At 42.1% G+C, this 20,402-nt stretch overlaps 1 protein-coding gene across 1 annotated transcript in view; it reads right to left on the bottom strand.

The window, feature by feature from the left end:
* LOC125437765 (cytochrome P450 2C3-like) overlaps positions 1 to 11,876 on the bottom strand; it is a 158,989-nt gene extending 147,113 nt beyond the window's left edge. The window contains exon 1 of the mRNA XM_048505712.1: positions 11,617 to 11,876. Within this exon, the coding sequence (XP_048361669.1) occupies positions 11,617 to 11,784 (168 nt within the window). The 5' untranslated portion in view covers positions 11,785 to 11,876. The remainder of the gene's footprint in view (positions 1 to 11,616) is intronic.
* Positions 11,877 to 20,402: the final 8,526 nt, after the last annotated feature.

A 20,402-nucleotide genomic window follows, 5' to 3' on the forward strand; every position in this document is an offset into this window, starting at 1 on the left:
AACACATTCATTATTGTCTGGCCATTGAAGAAAGTCCTTTCCTTTCTCTCTCTCTTTTTAATTTTGTGTGTTGAACATGTGAAACTATACCAGTGCAGGTAATCGGATTGCAGGGCTATGAGACTGTGAGGGCTCATTTCTGGGAATGGGTGGCATTTTAGAAGTACTTAGGCCCCTTCTGCACATGCAGAAGAATGCACTTTCAATCCACTTTAAATGCACTTTGCAGCTGGATTTTACTGTGGTTGATTTCCCATGGGGAAATTCTATCTAGATCACACCAAGTTTGTAAAGAAACTGCACCTTTTCATTGGTGTTTCAACCTCCCCACTGCAGCATGTATTCAGCAAAGACATGTAGGCTTATCTCAGATTCCAGAAATGTAGCAATCCCCACTACCACACGATCTCTTTTGTGGGTCTCTCCTGATTGGCTGGCGTGCGGTGTTGGGACGGGACCTTTTTGGGGTGGGAAATGTTTCCCTGCTACTTGCAACCTGAAGTTCAATCATTTGCAAGATTGAATGTTTAAGCATTTAGGTGCGTAAGCAGGTTTTCGCTCATTTGGAAGGGTGAATGGTTAATCGTTTAAGCGGTTTTTTGTTCTCCTATGCTGAGACCTACAGCCGAGACCTACAGTTTTTTGTTCTCCTCACCGAGACCTACAGTAAAATCAAAACCCAGGAGAGGCTGCGCGTGCATTGCTCAGTACCCGCCAAGAGCTAATTGGTTTCTAGACTTGCGTTACGCTCCACGGCGGGAAATTTAAACAAAGATTGGACCCCCGTTCCTCCCCTCGAAACTGGATCGAAAGCGTCCTAAGAAGATTTTTCACTTAAAGCATTTGAAGAAGAAGAAGAAGAAGAAGAAGAAGAAGAAGAAGAAGAAGAAGAAGAAGAAGAAGAAGAAAATTTTCTTCCATCCCAGACAACCCTGCAAGATCCACTTGCCAGCACACAGCAATTTTTGGTTTCTTACCACCACCTCTAGCTTTGTTAACAGTCCCTTAATGTCTAGCACTGTCAAAAGGGGATCATATGGTAGTGCTGTCAGGAAGCCTTTGCCGTGGGTCAGGAAAAGTGCAAGGCTTGCTGTTTATCCAACTGCATTTACTATAGGCCAGATCAGTAAATGACATATTGAGACATCTCTTGTTTACCACACATGTGTTTACCTTTGATTTGCAATATCCATTCAATCTTTAACCTGTGTTTGCAATAGTGTGCTTACATATTCATTCTAATGTATCCACCCACCCTCCACTCTCTTAGAATCTTGAAAGAAATTCCTTGAAGATTCTAGCTTCCTTCTGACGTAGGAGGTTAAGAGCTCATGTATCTAATCTGGAGGAACCGTGTTTGATTCTCCACTCTGCCGCCTGAGCTGTGGAGGCTTATCTGGGGAATTCACACACACGCCAGCTGGGTGACCTTGGGGTAGTCACAGCTACTCGGAGCTCTCTCAGCCCCACCTATCTCACAGGGTGTTTGTTGTGAGGGGGGAAGGGCAAGGAGATTGTAAGCCCCTTTGAGTCTCCTACAGGAGAGAAAGGGGGATATAAATCCAAACTCTTCTTCTTCTTCCTTCTTGAGATAAAATTATTTTGTGGTGAACTGTTGAGTTGTACTGTTTAGATTTTATGTTGGGGGAGGATGCAAGATGGCAACCACAACAGACGTGTATTGACAGGAGCTGTGAGTTATACTGCAAGATCAAGCAGCAGTGGCGAAGTGGCTAAGAGCAGTGACTAAGAGCAGGTGCACTCTGATCTGGAGGAACCGGGTTTGATTCCCCGCTCTGCCGCTTGAGTTGTGGAGGCTTATCTGAGGAATTCAGATTAGCCTGTACACTCCCACACACGCCAGCTGGGTGACCTTGGGCTAGTCACAGCTTCTCGGAGCTCTCTCAGCCCCACCCACCTCACAGGGTGTTTGTTGTGAGGGGGGAAGGGCAAGGAGATTGTCAGCCCCTTTGAGTCTCCTACAGGAGAGAAAGGGGGGATATAAATCCAAACTCTTCTTCTTCTTCTTCTCTTTTTTTGCTGCTTTCAAATAATTTCGAGCTCAAACTGACTTAGACTTCCGTTATCTCCATCTTTAAGAAGCCTGTGCCATCAGCCTTAGATAAGGAAGTGATTTATTGCACCCACTAATTGCCTCAGCAAAAATTTATGTGCTTATTGCCAGAAGAAGGACCAGTTCCATGTTGGAAGGGATGTGGGCAGAGAGGTCCATTCTGGACAGCGCAAATAAGATGTCCTGAGGATGCAAAAAAAAAAAACCCCATACCCCAACAGTCCTGGGGATGAACTCTGTACAACTTTTCCCCCAAGATGTCCTCAGAATGTCTTACTTCTGCTCATGGCAACTCTTTTTGAAAATGCTGTGAAGTGCACCTTTCCCCCTAAGCCACTTGGAAGATGTCCCCTGCCTGGCTGTGTGGAGTCCAGAGCTCAGAAGGCATCTTATTTTTCCTGCCCAACTGTTCAGCTCTCTGGGCAGTTTTATCTTATGCTTGTGCCCAATATTTTGTGTGCTGTTGAAGGGATTCTCTCTGCCTCCATTTGCTGAAGGTTGCACCGGGATGTTTGCTCTGCAAGCTCCAATCCTGAGCACCTTTCCAGCTGGAAAAGTAAATAATGGTACTCAGCTCTTCCTGCCAATTCTGGCAATATATACATTTCCTTTTATTCTCCCTTACTTCGGAGGAGCTATATTCGTAGCTATTTTTATCTATCTATCTATCTATCTATCTATGTATCTATCTATCTGTCTGTCTGTCTGTCCGTCCGTCCGTCCGTCCGTCCGATCAAATGCGTCCGTGGCCCTGGTCTCGGCTCCGTCCGGTCTCATTCATTCACACACCATCTCCAAGTCCGTCCGTCTGTCTGTTTGTTTATTTATAGACTGCCCCATCCCCAAGGGGCTCTGGGCGGTGTACAACATCAATATATATACAGATAAATAGAGGTCCACAATAGTGACCACACAACAATCGATACAAACGCTAAAATCAATTAAAATCTATTAAAACAGCTGTTAACATAACAATGACAGGCGTCCCATAACCCAATCCGTTAAAATCTCCCCCCAAAAGAAGGAGAGGCCAGACCCCTCTCTAGGAGGGTAACATAGATGGAACCAGAATTAAGGTGGTAAATAAATGCATAAAGCATAAGGGGGGGGGGGCGGCACTCAGCGACTTAGACATACATACGACATATTTAGACATACATACGACAACTGCTCCACCACCCATTGAGAAGCATTAGGTAGACCTGCCCTCTGCAGATTGACTTAGTTTTTTTCCCTTCCTGCACAGAGAATGGTCCATGGAGGGCAGGTCTACCCAATGATTTTTAATGGGTGATAGAGCAGTCCTTCAAGCAGCAGAACCATCTCAAGATATGTTCAGAATGACCCTGCACTGAATTGAAGAATAACTTAAAATAATCAGTGCTGGGGAGCGTGTGTTTGAGTAAGGAACATTTAGTGGTCCCAGGGGTAACATATTTCAATATTCATCAACTGCTTTGCTGCCCTAAATTTGCTAATATCAGATTAAAATATTCCAATATTCTTTCTAGGATACCTGGTGAAATGGGAGAATCAGGTAGACTCCCTTTCCTTCTGGACAATTCTGACAAGGAAACTTGTGAAGTGGTAGCACGATTTTTACTGGAGGTGATGCACAATCAATAATTTATATTCTATCTTAAACCTTGCATTTGTGTACCTTTTATCTCAGGTTTTTTTATTGTGTTATGATTATTGCTATGCCAAATAAAGGCTGCTGCTGCTGCTGCTGCTGCTGCTTCTTCTTCTTCTTCTTCTTCTTCTTCTTCTTCTTCTTCTTCTTCTTCTTCTTCTTCTTCTTCTTCTTCTTCTTCTTCTTCTTATTATTATTATTATTATTATTATTATTATTATTATTATTATTATTATTATTATTATTATTATTATTATTATTATTTCAATATTGATTTTAACACATCTGACAAAAGCCTAGAGCCAGTACTGCGTAGTGATTAAGAGTGGTGGACTCTAATCTGAAGAACCGGATTTAATTTCCCCACTACTCCACACGAGCAGCAGACTATAATCTGGTGAACCAGGTTCATTTCCCTGCTCATACACATGAAGCCTGCTGGGTGACCTTGGGCCAGTCACAGTTCTCAGAATCCTCTCATCTCCCCCAGAGGCAGGCCATAGCAAACCACCTCTGAACCTCTCTAGCCTTGAAATCCGTACAGGGTCAGCTGAGACTTGATGGCACTTTCAACAGTCAGCAGCAAAAGCCTGAGAGTCGACTTTTGACAAACTCAAGAGACACAGAGTTTTTTTTAACCACCCTCCCCTTGTCTGCACAGGGTCGGTGCAGCTGCTGGAGGAAACCATCATGCTTTCCCAAGTGTTGCCAACCTGAAACAGGCAACAGCAGCATCCGTATCCACACAGAGCGGCGCGAAGGAGCTCTTCCGGGAGAGTGCCTATTTCCATCTCTCTAGCAGCCAGTATGTCTTCCCAGTTGTTAGCCATTGATCGATTTCACCATTTTGCATGGCTTCATTGAACTGCTTGGCCATTGCCGGGTGCAAACTGGTTAGGTATTTGAGTCAGAAGCCATGCAATTGATCATGTCCTGGTGCTGTCCAGTTTTTCACTTTCTTGCTTCGATTTGTTATCATATCAGTTGTTATTTCCAGCTCTTGCATTTGTTTTCGGCCAACACCTTTCTCAAAATCTTTTATCCACTGCGCCTTACTGTTGTAATCTTTCTCGTTTTCCCACAGATCTTTCCAAAACTGAAGTGTAGCATTTTTCTCTGGTTTTTTGTTTTTAACATTGATCTTTGTGTTGAGGCTTTGGTAGAAATCCCTTTGGTCTGAGCAAAATTGCTGATTTTGTCTGTACTGGATGTTTCTTGCTTCATGTCTTTCAATTTTTTTCGATGTGGCTGTTATTTGTTGTTTGGTGATCTCCAGTGCTTCTTCAATTGTTCTAGTGTCTAGCCAGTACCTTCTAATTAATTCTTTCATGATCTTGCCATTCTTTAATCTTTGTTCTTTCATATTTTTCAGGCTACTGGCATCTGATTTTAGTTTTCTGATCTTCTGTTCCAGTCTAATTTTCCACTTTGGTTTTGATGGTTGATTTATCCTGGGTTTAGGTATTTCAATGCCCAGTTCTCTTGTGACCACTAGTGCCGTACTGTACATGAGCTGATTAGTTTGTTTGATGGATGTTGTTTCAACTGTCAGCAATGCCATGTTTACATCCCTCGTTATGGTTGCCAGATCTTTTTTGGGCACCATTTTCAATGCTGGCAGCCGTTGTCTTTCCTCATTTGATTGTCCATACTGGATTGTCTTTTCCCTAAGTTCTTTTTGTCTTTCTATCAGTCTATCAGTTTTTTCTGTCATGGGGACTTTCTCTGGTGGCTGTACTATTATTTTCTCCCCTGTGCTGGCATTTTGTTGTTTCTGGAGTATGTACTGTTCTTTCTTCTGATGTTACAGTTGCTTTCTTTTCACAATTTTTCTGGACTTCTTCCAGTTCTATCTCTGTAAACACTTTATTCCGTATGATGAATCGCCTTTGATCTGCCAGTCTTTGCTCAGTGATATTCGAATCTGGGTAGCGTTGTTTCCACAATTCGTACATTCGTACATTCGCTTCAAGTATCCTCTTTTTTCTGGCTCTGAGTTGTAGTAACAAGCCATAATGGCACGATTTTCTTGCGCACTATACTTCTTTCTTTTGGATGGTTGGTCCACTTGTAGCCCACTTGTCGACGCATGCCCAGGGACTCCAGCATGTGATGTGGCCCTTGTTAACCCGCGCGACGACCGATGCGATATGGAATAATTTTTCGTTTGTATCACCATGTTGTATGGGTTGGGGGACACTCTTAGTCTGGTTTCTCAGTTGAGACCTGTCTGGCATGGGAGCCCCTTCTGGTAGAATACTCAACCTCCAGCATAGCTCTCAACATCATCGAAGCACGCAAGCCCCTTCCCCATGACAAGGGGGTGCCCATGAGGGGATGATGATGATGATGATTGATGATGATGATGATGATGATGATGATAATTCGATTTATTAGACCGCCCTACTCCTGAAGGGCTCAGGGCAGTTTACAGGCAACCAAACACAATACATTGCAACTAAAACAATCAAATAACTCAGTTAAAACAATAAATACAATAAAAACAGTAGCAGCAATAACCTTTCCATAATTAATAAATTAGGTGGATGACGTCCGGTAAAACCCCGGGAGGGGGACTGGCAGATTTTCAGATAAGCCGATGACACATAGAAGACATGTAATCCTGAATATGCTCTTCTAGGAGAGGAAAACGGAAGGCGAGGGGGAGAAAAGGAAAGCACGGAAACTGGATGAGCTACCTCCAGAAAAACACTCACCCAAAACAGGGAAGTACAACAAACTGTGAGGCAAATTAGCTACTGTAGATATATCATGACTCAAACCTTTCTCTATCCATCACTGATATGACCTGAATCCTAGTAGGAACACCATGTGAATGATTCTGTATGAAAACTGGTAAGGTGACATTCATTATTCTTGATGATTGTAAAATATTTATTAAGTATTAAAAACTAAAAAAAATTGTAAAATGTTTTTAAAAATATTTAAAACATTCATTAAGATTATCGTGCACTTATGAAATATTGATATGAAGCAATTTTTAATATAGTTATTGTTAACATACATCTTATTTATGATTACGTCACATGAAAATTGATGAATTCTTCTTAAACATTCATGTATGGCATAAGACAGTATAATTATTCACACATTGATATGTATTATAGGCCAAGTATAGCCACTTTGATGACTAGTCATAACGCTATGAACGCAAAAGAATATACACACTGAGGAAGATTATTCTTTTGAAAACGCTCTACAGCGTGCCAGCGTTCTGCAAAGGTGATGCGAAGGTGATTGCAAAGTTTATTCAGCGTTCTTTGCTATTGAATCCAACGTTCTTCCAGCGTTTTGGAAAGGGCTTGTCTTCTCCAGCACATCTAATTTACTATCTTCTTCTGGCGGTTGGTAAGCAACCGGCTCCCACATGCCTACGTGATTTATCTACACCATCACAAACTGACTGTTGAAACATTGCCTCTACTCATGAATGGTCTCCTATCTGTGGGATTTATGAATGAACTTGGTTCCAGTGCTATTCTATTCATGTATAAGAATGTATTTATAATACTATTAATGCGTTTAGACTTGTTATTCATGCTATAAATCAGTTTGTTGTACTTCCCTGTTTTGGACGAGTGTTTTTCTGGAGGTAGCTCATCCAGTTTCCATGCTGTCCTATGCTATTCTAGGCCCATGAACAGATCAGTAAGGTTTTAGTAATGACAAGATATTGATAGCACAACACTGGAGATAAGCTAAGCTCCTGAAGGCAGAGATATGGCTTTGGAAAGTTCAGTTTGACATGACCATGGACAAAATTACAAAGATTATGGGATGGAAGAAGAATTACTTAAGTAGAATGTGTAGGTTGCTAGAAATCATTTTATACTATGAATGCAATAGTCCTTGGAAGGTATAGGTTGAAAGAGAAGAAGAGCTGGTTTTATACGCCACTTTTCCTCTAACATAAGGAGTCTCAAAGCATCTTACAATCGCATTCCCTTCCCCCACCCTCCACAACAGACACCTGGCTTGTGAGGTAGGTGGTACTGGCAGAGTTCTGAGAGAACTGTGACTAGCCTAAGGTAGGCCAGCAGGCTTCATGTGGAAGAGTGGGAAATCCAACCTAGTTCATGTGGAGGAGTAGGAAACCAAACATGGTTCAGTGCTGTTAATCACTACACCATGCTGGCAGTCTTACTGTATATTTACTGATGGGTTAAAGCATTACTACATGTGATTCTAATTTTGGAGAACTGAGGGATTTTGATTATTTGTTGCCAGCATATCCTCTCACTTCCAATTTTTGGTTACTGCACATCTGTATAATTGATTACTACAATGACCTGTTAGTGGGGACCTTTTTGTCAATTTTGCAATAATTGTAGTTTACAAAAACCCTCTTGATGGAACAGCTTCAATGCAGAAAAACATATGTTGATCAGCCTCAAGGATTTACATTCCTATGCATTTGTTTTCAGCTTTTTTCCAACAGATGTGCCCTCCTTTATGTATATTTAAGCAATTTAGCAATAGTTTTGGTTTTTGTTTTCATTTCAAATACAAGGACACAGAATGTAACAAAACAAGAAACGAATGAAATCTGGCTACAATGATCCATGATCGAATCACATTGCAAGTTAGTTCACTGGAATGTGTTGTACGTAAGGCTGCCATTGGAAATGGTCCATAAATTTCAGTTGGTCCAAAATGTGGCAATTTATTATCAGATTGAAAGATCTGCTACGGTTACCCATCAGTTTCCATCCATAATTAAAAATGCTAGTTCTTTCCTTTAAGGCCTAGAGATCACCAGTGACAATTACATTTTATTTATTGATTTATTTTTTCGATTTATATCCCGCCCTTCCCAATAGGGCTTAGGGTGGCACACATCATATTAAACAAATTAAAACAATACAACAACCATTTCACTTAAAACTATAGCAGCAAACACCAAAAGCGATAAAAGATGGTGATAAAAACCCCACCCCATGAGGGTAGGTTCATTCTGAAAATATACAGGAGGCCAGCATTCCCTTTCATCCAAGCACAAGGTATCTCTTTTTTCCCCCAGACCCGTTTAAAAACACTGGTCTGACAGTACTGGCCAGGAAAGACCATATTGTCGAAGGCGTTCTCGGTTGGATTCAACTGGTTGTGGTGGGTTTTCCGGGCTGCGTGGCCGTGGTCTGGTAGATCTTGTTCCTAATGTTTCGCCAGCATCTGTGGCCCAAATCTTCAGGCTGATCTCTGAAGATGCTGGGCTGGGCTGCTGGCGAAACGTTAGGATTAAGATCTACCAGTGCACGGCCTGCTGTCCTACCAAATTTCATATTGTTTTCTAGTTTAATAAGAAGCAACTGTTTTCAGGAGAAAAACTGAGCTTTGCTCAGATGAACAGAGCTATTTCAGCAGAACGTGTCCAAAGATGAGGGCCCTCCAGGGATCTGGTCGAGAATATTGTAAAACTGGTTTGTCATATATACAATCCTCATAAATCAGAAAAGATTCTCAGTGTTTCAGAGAATATACGCATTTTGATAGGCGAACAAACAGAGCTTGATGACAGAGCTGCCTTTGGGGAGTGTCAAATTGCTTCCTTAATAGATGCTTATTTGGAAGGATGAAGAGCATCGTGGGGGGTAGACCGCAAATGATGAAGTGCTTGCCGAGTGAGTCAGGACTATTTTCAATAACATAAGGCAATACCAGTAGCAACCTACGGCTGCAATGTCTTGCATGAACAAACAAGGAAGGATAACTTCTCATATTCTATGCTAGGAAACAGTAAGTTTGGGAGTGGTGTATTCTTCACCAGTGTGTAATCTTCCACATCATTTGGATGTGGAAGATGCCACTGTTAACCACACCTTCTACAAACAATTATTTTTTTTTAATGTGATAAATTTCAGGTGGAATTCTTTTTGAACGCTTAAAAACAGACTGCAAGGCATGTGGGCAATCAAAGAAGTTTCTATTCCCTTTTGTTTTGGTGCTCCTAATGCAGGGGTCAGCAGTGTTTTATAATTAGGAGGTTAACATTCAGAGCACAAGATAAACCAAGAGCCAGTATAGGAATGCTAGTTTGCATAAATAAAAAAAATATACAGCTTTGAAGTTGCTGAAAACCAAGCATGTTCATTAATAATCCATAAATCCACCCTTTATTAGTGGCGAGGAAAATTTCTAACCCTACTGTTGCCATACGTTTTCTTCTTGGAGATTACAATGCTCATGCAACACGTATGGTAGCTTTATACCTGACAACCATTTTAAAGTGCTAACTTATTCCCATTTTATTACTTTTAACTGTATTTTTTTAAATATACTATACCAGTACACTAAACCAAATTGGTTCATTAATCAGAATCAAATTTTTAAATATCAAATATGATACATAAAACAAACGTAGAACTTCTTATAAAAGATAAGTATCTTCTCCAATCTAACTGATACATACTGTCTAATATTTAGGCAAGGTAGGATACCTATTGCTGTATTATTTTGCTTTTAACTTGCTAAACAGATCTATTTATATTGCAATTTTATATTAGACTGTATTTTTACATTGATGGGTAGGGGTATTTACTGTCATTTGCTCTGGCTATTTCTTTAAAAAAAATCTGAAGTGATCTGAATCCCTTGAAGTCAACCATCAAGTTATGTGGACTATTTTCTTGCTATTGAACTATACTTGAGACTGCAGAATGTGTCTGTGTAAATCTCGATCTATCTATGCCTATTAAAGGTTAATAAAGATAAAGATAATCCATAAAGTTTCTGCAGCCCAAACACTTAGCATGTGGCACACACGAGGTCTTGAAGCAACTAATAAATATATGCAGGACCACTCGATATGATGACTTTAGTGCACTAGCATAAAACTATCCATAGTTCACACTTGGATTCCTCGATAGTTTCCTTTTCTGTAAGGCATCTTCAAGAAGCCATTTAATCCCATACAAATCTTTACTCGATACTTCCTTCATATAATTATTCTAGCCCTTTCCCATCCATTCCAACATGCCTTAACTTAAAGCAGTGGTTCTCAACCTTCCTAATGCCGCGACCCTTGAATACAGTTCCTCATGTTGTGGTGACCCCCAGCCATAAAATTATTTGTGTCTCGGTTCCTAAGACCATCGGAAATATGTGTTCGGACCAACAAAAAAATTGTATATTTGTTGAGAAATGATAACGTAACTGAGATAACATCCAAATTCTTATATGTCATACAAGATGCGTGTATAAACGATGGTGAGATACGGGCTGTTCTTCATAGGTGTCGAACTCGCAGCCCTCCAGATGTTATGAACTACAGTTCCCATCATCCCCTGCCAGCATCAAGCAACACCTATGAAAGGGTCGTTCGACCCCCAAAGGGGTCGCGACCCACAGGTTGAGAACCCCTGACTTAAAGGTTTCATTTTCTATTTAAGAGAACCATATTTAGTTCTACATGGAGACACATATAGGCCCTTTCTGCCCAAACCAAATAAAACATTTTGAGGCAGCTAGCATGTGGACCCATGTCTGAATGAATGTATCCAATAGGCCTTTTTTTTAAACCCCTTTAGAAATAAACACACTATCGGTTGTATGCTCACTGCCTTTTTTCAGTAGATTAACTATTTAGATTAACAGATTTTAACCGCTGTTTTTAAAAAGGGATTGGTAATCTATTTGTATGGATGTTTAATTGTTTAATTTGTATGGATGTTTAATTGTTTAATCTTGTTTGTTTTTAGCTGTATTTTGATTTTGTTGTACACTGCCCAGAGCCCTCCGGGGATAGGGCGGTATATAAGATTAAACAATCAATCAATCAATCAATCAATCAATCAATCAATCAATCAATCAATCAATCAATCAATCAATCAATCAATCAATCAATCAATCAATAAATAAATAAATAAATACATAAATAAATAGGAAAAAGTACCTTAGCAAGAAGATCAGGATGAACTCTGAATCCATATCTCATTATTTGTGCAGCAGACTCTAATATCGAAGGTCCAGGCGGGTACTTCTTGGACACACTAAGCAGTTTCCAAATGTGTAGAATCAGGAGGCATACCAGCACAACCACCAATATTGCCCGTATCCACATGGTTCTCCTTCCTGAGCTTGGTATCCTTCTAAGGTATCCTCGTTTGGTATCCTTCTAAGGTATCCTCGGTCTCCTTCTAATTCTCCTTCCTGGTCCTGGTATCCTTCTGAGGCCTCCAACCAGTTGAATGCTTTTATAATCTGATGGCCTGTTTGTCCTCCAGAGGTGTGGTTCTCCTTCCTCGCCCTTTTATGTTGTCCACTTATTGAAGACGCATACGCAACAAGCTTTCTGACAGCATATTCAAGCACTATAGGAATGTGGTCCTCCAGGCACACACTATATCAGCACACATCACTACTTGCATGACTAATGCCTGGCTGTAGTACCGAAGTAACAGAAGCAGCTGCTTTGACTACTTTGTTAGAAGATCTAGCTATGTTTACTGATGGAGGAGAGTTTTTAAAAATTATTTATACTCCACCTTTTGCCCTTTGGGGGTGGGCGGTTTATAAATATGATATATAAACAAACAAACAGACAAGCAAACAAACAAACAAACATTCAGAGCACAAGATGAACCAGAGCTACATATTGTTCTCCTTCCTTGTTTTTATTCTTACAACAACCCAGTGAGGCGGGTTGGTTATTTATTTATTTATTCATTCATTCATTCATTCATTCATTCATTCATTCATTCATTCATTCATTCATTCATTTATTCATTCATAGTTAAACCTATAGACCGCCCTCCCCCGAAGGGCTCAGGGCGGTTTACAACGACAAAAAACAAATAATACAACGGCACATAAGTACCGATACAAATTAAAACATAATATTAAACATAATATAAAATTTCAAAATAGCAAACAAATGGCGTCTAATGGCTCAAACTCCTCTAAGAGGGGGACAGCAGGGTCCCAGATGTTAAAAGAAGAGGAACAGGGAGGGGGGAAGGGGGTATCAGCGGCTGGCCTCCCCGAAAGCCCAAAAGGTTAGACTGAGAATGTATGAGTGAGCTTGCATGACAAAAGGGAGGATTTGAACCTAGGTCCGTGGTGGCGAACCTTTGGCACTCCAGATGTTATGGACTACAATTCCCATCAGCCCCTGCCGGCATGGCCAATTGGCAGGGGCTGATGGGAAATGTAGTCCATAACATCTGGAGTGTCAAAGGTTCGCCACCACGGACCTAGGTCTTCCAGATTTTAATTTGACAACAGATTTTCATTTGACAACAGGCAAAGTGCCTTGATTGCTTTGTTAGAAAAACCAAGTGTGTCTACTAATGGGGGAATGTTTGTTGGTTTTCCTACAGTGTTCAATAGCAACGAATAACATTGTATTTTTTAATATCATGGTATTTTTTTCTGGGCCACCCAGCTGAGATGGACTTTGATAGTATTGTGTTGTGAAGGTTTTCGGCTTTATCGGAAAACAGTTCTTAGGTGTTCTTAAGAGATTTTTATTTTTATGTTCTTACCTTATTAAACTTAATATCCTGCCATAATTTACCAAATTATGTAGGGTGGTGAGAACCACAAAGGATTGCGAAGAGCTCCAAGCGGACCTTGATAAATTAGGTGAGTGGGCTCAGAAATGGCAAATGCAGTTCAATGTAGCAAAATGCAAAGTGATGCACATAGGGGCAAAAAATCCAAACTTCACATACACGCTACAGGGGTCAGTGCTATCAGTCACAGACCAGGAAAGGGATTTGGGCGTCTTAGTTGATAGTTCCATGGGAATGTCAACTCAATGCATGGCAGCTGTGAAAAAGGCAAACTCTATGCTGGGGATCATTAGAAAAGGAATTGATAATAAAACTGCAAGGATTGGCATGCCCTTATATAAAGCAGTGGTGCGACCGCACTTGGAGTACTGTGTCCAGTTCTAGTTGCCGCATCTCAAAAAGGATATTGAGGAGATAGAAAAAGTGCAGAGAAGGGCGACAAGGATGATTGAGGGACTGGAGCACCTTCCCTATGAGGAGAGGCTGCAGCATTTGGGACTCTTTAGTTTGGAGAGGAGGCGGCTGAGGGGGGATATGATTGAAGTCTACAAAATTATGCATGGGGTAGAAAATGTTGACAGAGAGAAATCTTTCCCTCTTTCTCACAATACTAGAACCAGGGGGCATTCATTGAAAATGCTGGGGGGAAGAATTAGGACTAATTAAAGGAAACCCTTCTTCACGCAACGTGTGATTGGTGTTTGGAATATGCTGCCACAGGAGGTGGTGATGGCCACTCACCTGGATAGCTTTAAAAGGGGCTTGGACAGATTTATGGAGGAGAAGTCGATTTATGGCTACCAATCTTGATCCTCTTTGATCTGAGATTGCAAATGCCTTAACAGACCAGGTGATCGGGAGCAACAGCCGCAGAAGGCCATTGCATTCACATCCTACATTTGAGCTCCCAAAGGCACCTGGTGGGCCACTGCGAGTAGCAGAGAGCTGGACTAGATGGACTTTGGTCTGATCCAGCTGGCTTGTTCTTATGTTCTTATGTTCTTATGCTCTCCCTGACCCAATGGCCAGGTTCGGAGTGGCTAAAAAACAAACATAAACAACAAACCCCAGACGAAGCAAGCCTTTATTGGCATAAACAGTACAACAATAATAAAAACAGATTAAAAAGCATATACAATACAGGATATACGTGTTAGGACGAAGGAAATCTACTGGCATTTAATAATTTCCAGGAGAAAGTCTGCCACTATCATACAGAGAGAAGGATCAGGGTTGTCCAACAAGTAGTGTAATCTAAATAAATCGGGGAGATCAGGTAAATGTAAAGGAGTGAGATTCACATACTTGGATCTGATTTCCTTGAATCTGAGACAGTGAAGTAATTGGTGGGCCAGAGATTCAACTGAGCCATCGTTACATGGGCACAATCTTTTAGTCTTTTCTTGCGTATTAAATCTGCCATGTAACAAGGCAGAAGGCATAACATTAAACCTGGCGAGCATTATGGCTCTCCTTTGAACAGGGTTTATTAAGCCATACAGGTAGTGTGCCAAGTGGCCTCGTTCAAATGGGAGAGAAAAATACAGGGGGGAGCACGTTTTCTTGGCTGCGGTCATTATGGTAGAGAAAAACAACAAACCCAAATTAAGTTGATAATAACATTAAACATTAAAACATTAGGTCCCATTCCAGATGGTGTTCTTTAACTACCATAATTCTAGTAAACGGGGAATAAAGAGGAGGGGCAGTAGAACTTGATGAAAACCATTTCTGCCTCTCAATGAAAGCTGTTTTTGTAAGAAATGTCTACAGCTAGGGATCAATCTCTTTCCTCACTCCATGATGAATTCTCCTCTGTGATCCTTTGAAATATCATTTCTTGAGAAGCTCTTTCCATACTTCAGGCATCTATATGGCTTCTCCCCTGTGTGAACCCTTTGATTTTTAGTTAGGGTGTCATTCGTTGAAAAGCTCTTTCCACACTCCAGCCATATCTTTGGATACTTAAATGAAGTGGCTGAAATTGTGGGCACATCTTTCTACAAACCTGAAAAAGGCCCCAGGTTTACAGAAAAATCCAACATCTTTTTTTAAAAAACACACACACACATTGGGGGAGTTTTAAAAGTAAAAAGTGATAAAAAGGGGAGCTTGTCGCTTTAAGCAATGCAATCCCTCAGTGACTGTTGCTAGGCAACCACAGATTCTTGCCTTGGTGCAAGAAGAGGATTTTTAAAAACTGTGTTGGCTTTCTAAAAATGGGGAGGGGTTATTGACTCTGGCATAAAAATCAAATGATTGGTGCTGAGATGAAATTAGTCCCGTACTAGCATTGGAAAAACCTTGCACATTCATTCACTAGCAGAGAGGAGCAGCAGTGAAAGCAATGCAGGACTTTGCAAATACTGATTTTTGGGATACGTGAGTAATGAAGGGGGGAAGGAGGAGCTTCAATTGCCTGGCTGGCTGGCTTTGGGACTGCAGTTTCTTACTAGGCAAATCGTAAGAAGAGGATGAGCAACGGCGGGAAGTCTAGGGAGATGGGGAGATGGGAAGGCCATGTGAATTCTCTAGGAATTTCCAGGAACTCTATGGTAAAATTCTGTGGGGAAAAAATAACACTGTCACCCAACACTGATTTTTCACTGTTCCATCCCTGTTGGGCAAATGCCAATCCTAAGAAGTACTGATACCAGAAGGATGGAGTTTGCTTCACCGCTACAGATACAGGGTACAGCGTATCCCACATTTGCTGCTCTGTTGATCCATGTTTCTAGCTCAGAATTATATTCCACTCTAGCTTTTGCTTATGAGCTTCAGACAGAGCTTGGCTAAAATGGGCCCCTCATACCTACGGGACCACATCACCCCTTATGTCCCACATAGGCCGCTGCGGTCGACTACGGCAGAACTGCTGGTGATCCCAGGCCCTGCGACGATGCGGCTGGCGTCGACCCAGGCCAGGGCCTTTACGGCTCTGGCCCCTGCCTGGTGGAATGCTCTACCTCCAGCTGTCCGGGCCCTGCGAAACCTTGGTGAATTTCACAGGGCCCGTAAGACGGAGCTATTCCACTGGGCTTTTGGAGGGGTTGGCCGGGGTTCTATTGCCTCCCATTGAAACCGGAACTTAGCTGCCTTTTCCATCTTGGTAGGGCCCTGATTCCATCCTGGGCCCTGCCTTCTCCTCCCTTCTCCTTTGGCCTTTAGACCAGGCGCCTGTGTGTGTTTTTTTACACAACCTTTGTTGTTTAATTTGTATTTATTGTTTTAATTGCTGCAGAATTTTAATGAGTTAGATTTTATGTTATATTGATTTACTGTTCTGGAAACAGTCATGTTGTGAGCCGCCTCAAGCCCTTTGGGGATGAGACGGCCTATAAATTTAATAAATAAATAAATAATAAAATAAATAAAAGCAAAACAAAACAAAAAACCTGACCATTTCCCTAATCCCTCGGACGCACTTTTGTGAGAAGGGGCTTCCAACCAACCCCCGCCCCCTCCCCCGTCTGTTGCTGGTTCATTCTAAAACAGCCCAATCAATACTGCTTGTGAATACTTAAAAACAAAAAAACCCATGAAGAGTGAAAACCATTATTTTCTACTTTGGTGTATAGAAGCTAGGTATGTTTATTGCTATGCAAAAAAAAAGGACTGTGTTTATTCTTTTGCCTTCTGTTTTGGGTGTACAGTGTCATGATACCTTCATGACATAGTCCCCTTTTTGGGTAAATATGGTGATTTCTGTTCCGGGTAAACTAATGTGGATACTGTATTGTCGAAGGCTTTCACGGCCGGAATCACTTGGGTGCTGTGTGGTTTCCAGGCTGTATGGCTGTGTTCTAGCAGCATTCTCTCCTGACGTTTTGCCTGCATCTGTGGCAAAACGTCAGGAGAGATCCTCTGAAGATGCCAGCCACAGATGCAGGCGAAACGTCAGGAGAGAATGCTGCTAGAACACGGCCATACAGCCCGGAAACCACACAGCACCCCAGTTTCATAGAGTAGCTCATAGGGTAGAGATCCTCTGAAGATGCCAGCCACAGATGCAGGCGAAACGTCAGGAGAGAATGCTGCTAGAATGCACGGCCATACAGCCTGGAAACCACACAGCACCCCAGTTTCATAGAGTAGCTCATAGAGTAGAGACCTCTGAAGATGCCAGCCACAGATGCAGGCGAAACGTCAGGAGAGAATGCTGCTAGAACACGGCCATACAGCCTGGAAACCACACAGCACCCAACTAATGTGGATACTTATACTTCTAGTATATAGAAGATTACGTGTGCTGATGAAGACTCATCAATGCATGAGGGCAGTTTTATCTCACCCACTGGTAGATGGGCACGGATGGCTTGATAAACAGTATATCTTTGAAGTTTTTGCTCCAATCTGCTCCATAATCAGTGTCTTCTCAGTAAAATCATGGCTCAAACAGACATGATGAAATCTGCACGTATCAGTATGTCTATGAAATGTTTGTGGACCCTGAGGGCTGGCCTTGGAAGGGAGAAGTGGTATATCTTTTCAAATGTCATTTAATTTCATGATTCAAAACTGGCTCCCCAAATTTAAACCATTTTAGAACACTTAATTTTAAAAAAAATCTTTTTAACTATAGACACCATGCACACATAGACACACTCATTCTTTAGAACAGAAAATAACAGAAAAGAACCCCACACTCTTTACGGTCATTGAAGGGGCAGAGATAAGTAAGATACCATGATGCTAGCAATGGTCCTTGCCACTAATGCTTCAAGAGAACCAGAAGTTACCTGGTAGGAGAGCACTTAGCTAGCTACAAAACACCTGGAGCAAAAGGTGATTATTCAGGATTCTGACAGGTGCTCTGTCCAATGACAGGGAATGCTGAAAGTTTGACTGGTGAATAAATCAGGTGTAGGCAAGTCAGGGTGGAGAACGAGAGCGAGTGTATCACATGTGAAAACAATGAGCAGAAGTGCATATAGTAAACAACATAGTTATTGCCTGTAGCATGATGATGAGTTTTCTAGCTTGTATTTGTAACTAGGTGTAGCTGGGTTATGGGCGAAATACCACAACTGATTGTTACTAGGCGAGTTAAGACTTGTCACTCCCTAGCTTTTAGGTAAGGAGTACAGGAAGAGAGTGTGTATTGTGAGCACAGACCAATGGAGCACATTTCTAGGGAAAAGTTGTAAAGAGGAAGCAAAACAAAGTAAAACACTAGTGCAAACATCAACAGTCATAAATGTATTTCTACCCCAGTCATGGGGTAGAAAATGTTGACAGAGAAATGTTTCTCTCTTTCTCACAATACTAGAACCAGGGGGCATTCATTGAAAATGCTGAGGGGGCGGGAGGGGAGGTAGGGGGGGACTAATAAGGAAACCACTTCTTCACTGGCAACGTTGTGATTGAATTATTTGGAATATGCTGCCACAGGAGGTGGTGATAGCCACTAACCTATGGATAGCTTTAAAAGAGGGCTTGGACAGATTTATGGAGAGGAGAAGTCGATCCTATGGCTACCAATCTTGATCCCTCCTTGATCTCCAGATTGCAAATGCCTTAGCAGACCAGGTGCTCAGAACCTTGCTTGTGAAGGAAGGCCATTGCTTTCACCTCCTGCACATGATCTCCCAAAGGCACCTGGTGGGCCACTGCGAGTAGCAGAGTGCTGGACTAGATGGACTCTGGTCTGATCCAGCAGGCTAGTTCTTGTGTTCTTATGTTCTTATTCAGAGAAACTGAAACCAACTGTAAAGAAGGAATGAAAGGCTGGATTTCTTAAATGAGAAGACACAAAATAAATAGGACAAATCGCCATTCTGTCACTTTTGATGATTTTGGAGGAAGTGCAGCAAAACAGGAACTCCTGTGGCCCCAGGTAAGGGAAGGCCAGGTTGGGGATGGAGGCATCACAGCATCGCTGTTGCCTCATCCTGTTCCTGAGTCATCATGGAATCCAGATGCTGTGGAGGAGGCAGTTTCAGTAATGCAGATTATCTTGATGAGGAAAGAACAAGCTTTGATATCTTTTCTTGGGGAAATAATTTTTTCAGAAGCAAAATAATTACTGGACATCATGTCCACAATATTTTTTTCAGAAGCAAGATAATTACTGGACATCATGTCCCTTTACAACTACTTGTTGGCAATATTAATCTGGACAATATTTGGATTTGACATCCTGTTGTGACACAGGGCTTTTCTTGTGGTCCTTAGGACTTTTGTAATGTGCAGGTCTGTGGAGAGGATCTATCTGGGGTATCTGAGGAATTGGGAAGCTTGATTGTAATTAATCTGACTCCAGAAGACAGAACACAGAGGCAAAGCAGAAAGGCTCACCGCTTATTTTGCCTCGGGGTTTTTTTTTCTCTGAAGAAAGGAAAAGACTCATCTAGCAAGACATGGGCTGCTGATTGACATGGAAAGACAGGTTGTTGTGAAGCACCTAGCAGCAAAGGATGAATACAAATTCCCTGGGCGAGACAGTATTTACGCAAGAGTTCTCAAAGACCTTTCTAGAGAGCTTGCAGAGTCTTTGGCCCTTTCCCCACTTACCTTAAGCCCCACGCTACTCTCCTCAAGTAGCGCAGCATCTCCCGGCACTCCCCACTACAGGGGCGGTGACAGTGCAGCCGCCCCGACGCTGCTGCTCTTGCGCCCCCTCAGCGCGCTGCATCCCTGGCACTCCTCGAAACAGCATGTACACAGTGACCCAGCGCAGGAGTGCGAGGTCATGAAGACACCCTAAGTAGCTGATGCCAGAAATGCCGATGCACACTGAGAGTAGCTGGCAGCAATAAAAGACAGCAAAAGGTATTAAGTGAGGAAAGCATGCTTGTCCATCATCTTCAAGGCCTCCAGTGGAAGAGTGAGAATGTTCTCTCAATCTGCAAAAAGAAGGAGTTTCAAAGGTGCTTACAATCTCCTTTCATTTCCTCCCTCACAACAGACACTCTGTGAGGTAGGTGAGGCTGAGAGAGCTCCGAGAAACTGTGACTAGCTCAAGGTCACCCAGCAGGATTGTAGGAGATGTGTTTCGAAAGAAACCCTTATAACCCTTATAGTTAATAAACTGAGAGTAAGGGGTGGCATGCAAGGAAGGGGAGGGAGGGGGCCCGGCATCTGGACATGGCCCACCCACCCTAGCAGAAGGAGGGAGAGAGAGGGGGAGGGGTGGCATGCAAGGGAGGGAGGGAGCCCGGCATCT

This window comes from Sphaerodactylus townsendi, linkage group LG08 (assembly GCF_021028975.2).
Source record: "Sphaerodactylus townsendi isolate TG3544 linkage group LG08, MPM_Stown_v2.3, whole genome shotgun sequence".
Taxonomy (NCBI): domain Eukaryota; kingdom Metazoa; phylum Chordata; class Lepidosauria; order Squamata; family Sphaerodactylidae; genus Sphaerodactylus; species Sphaerodactylus townsendi.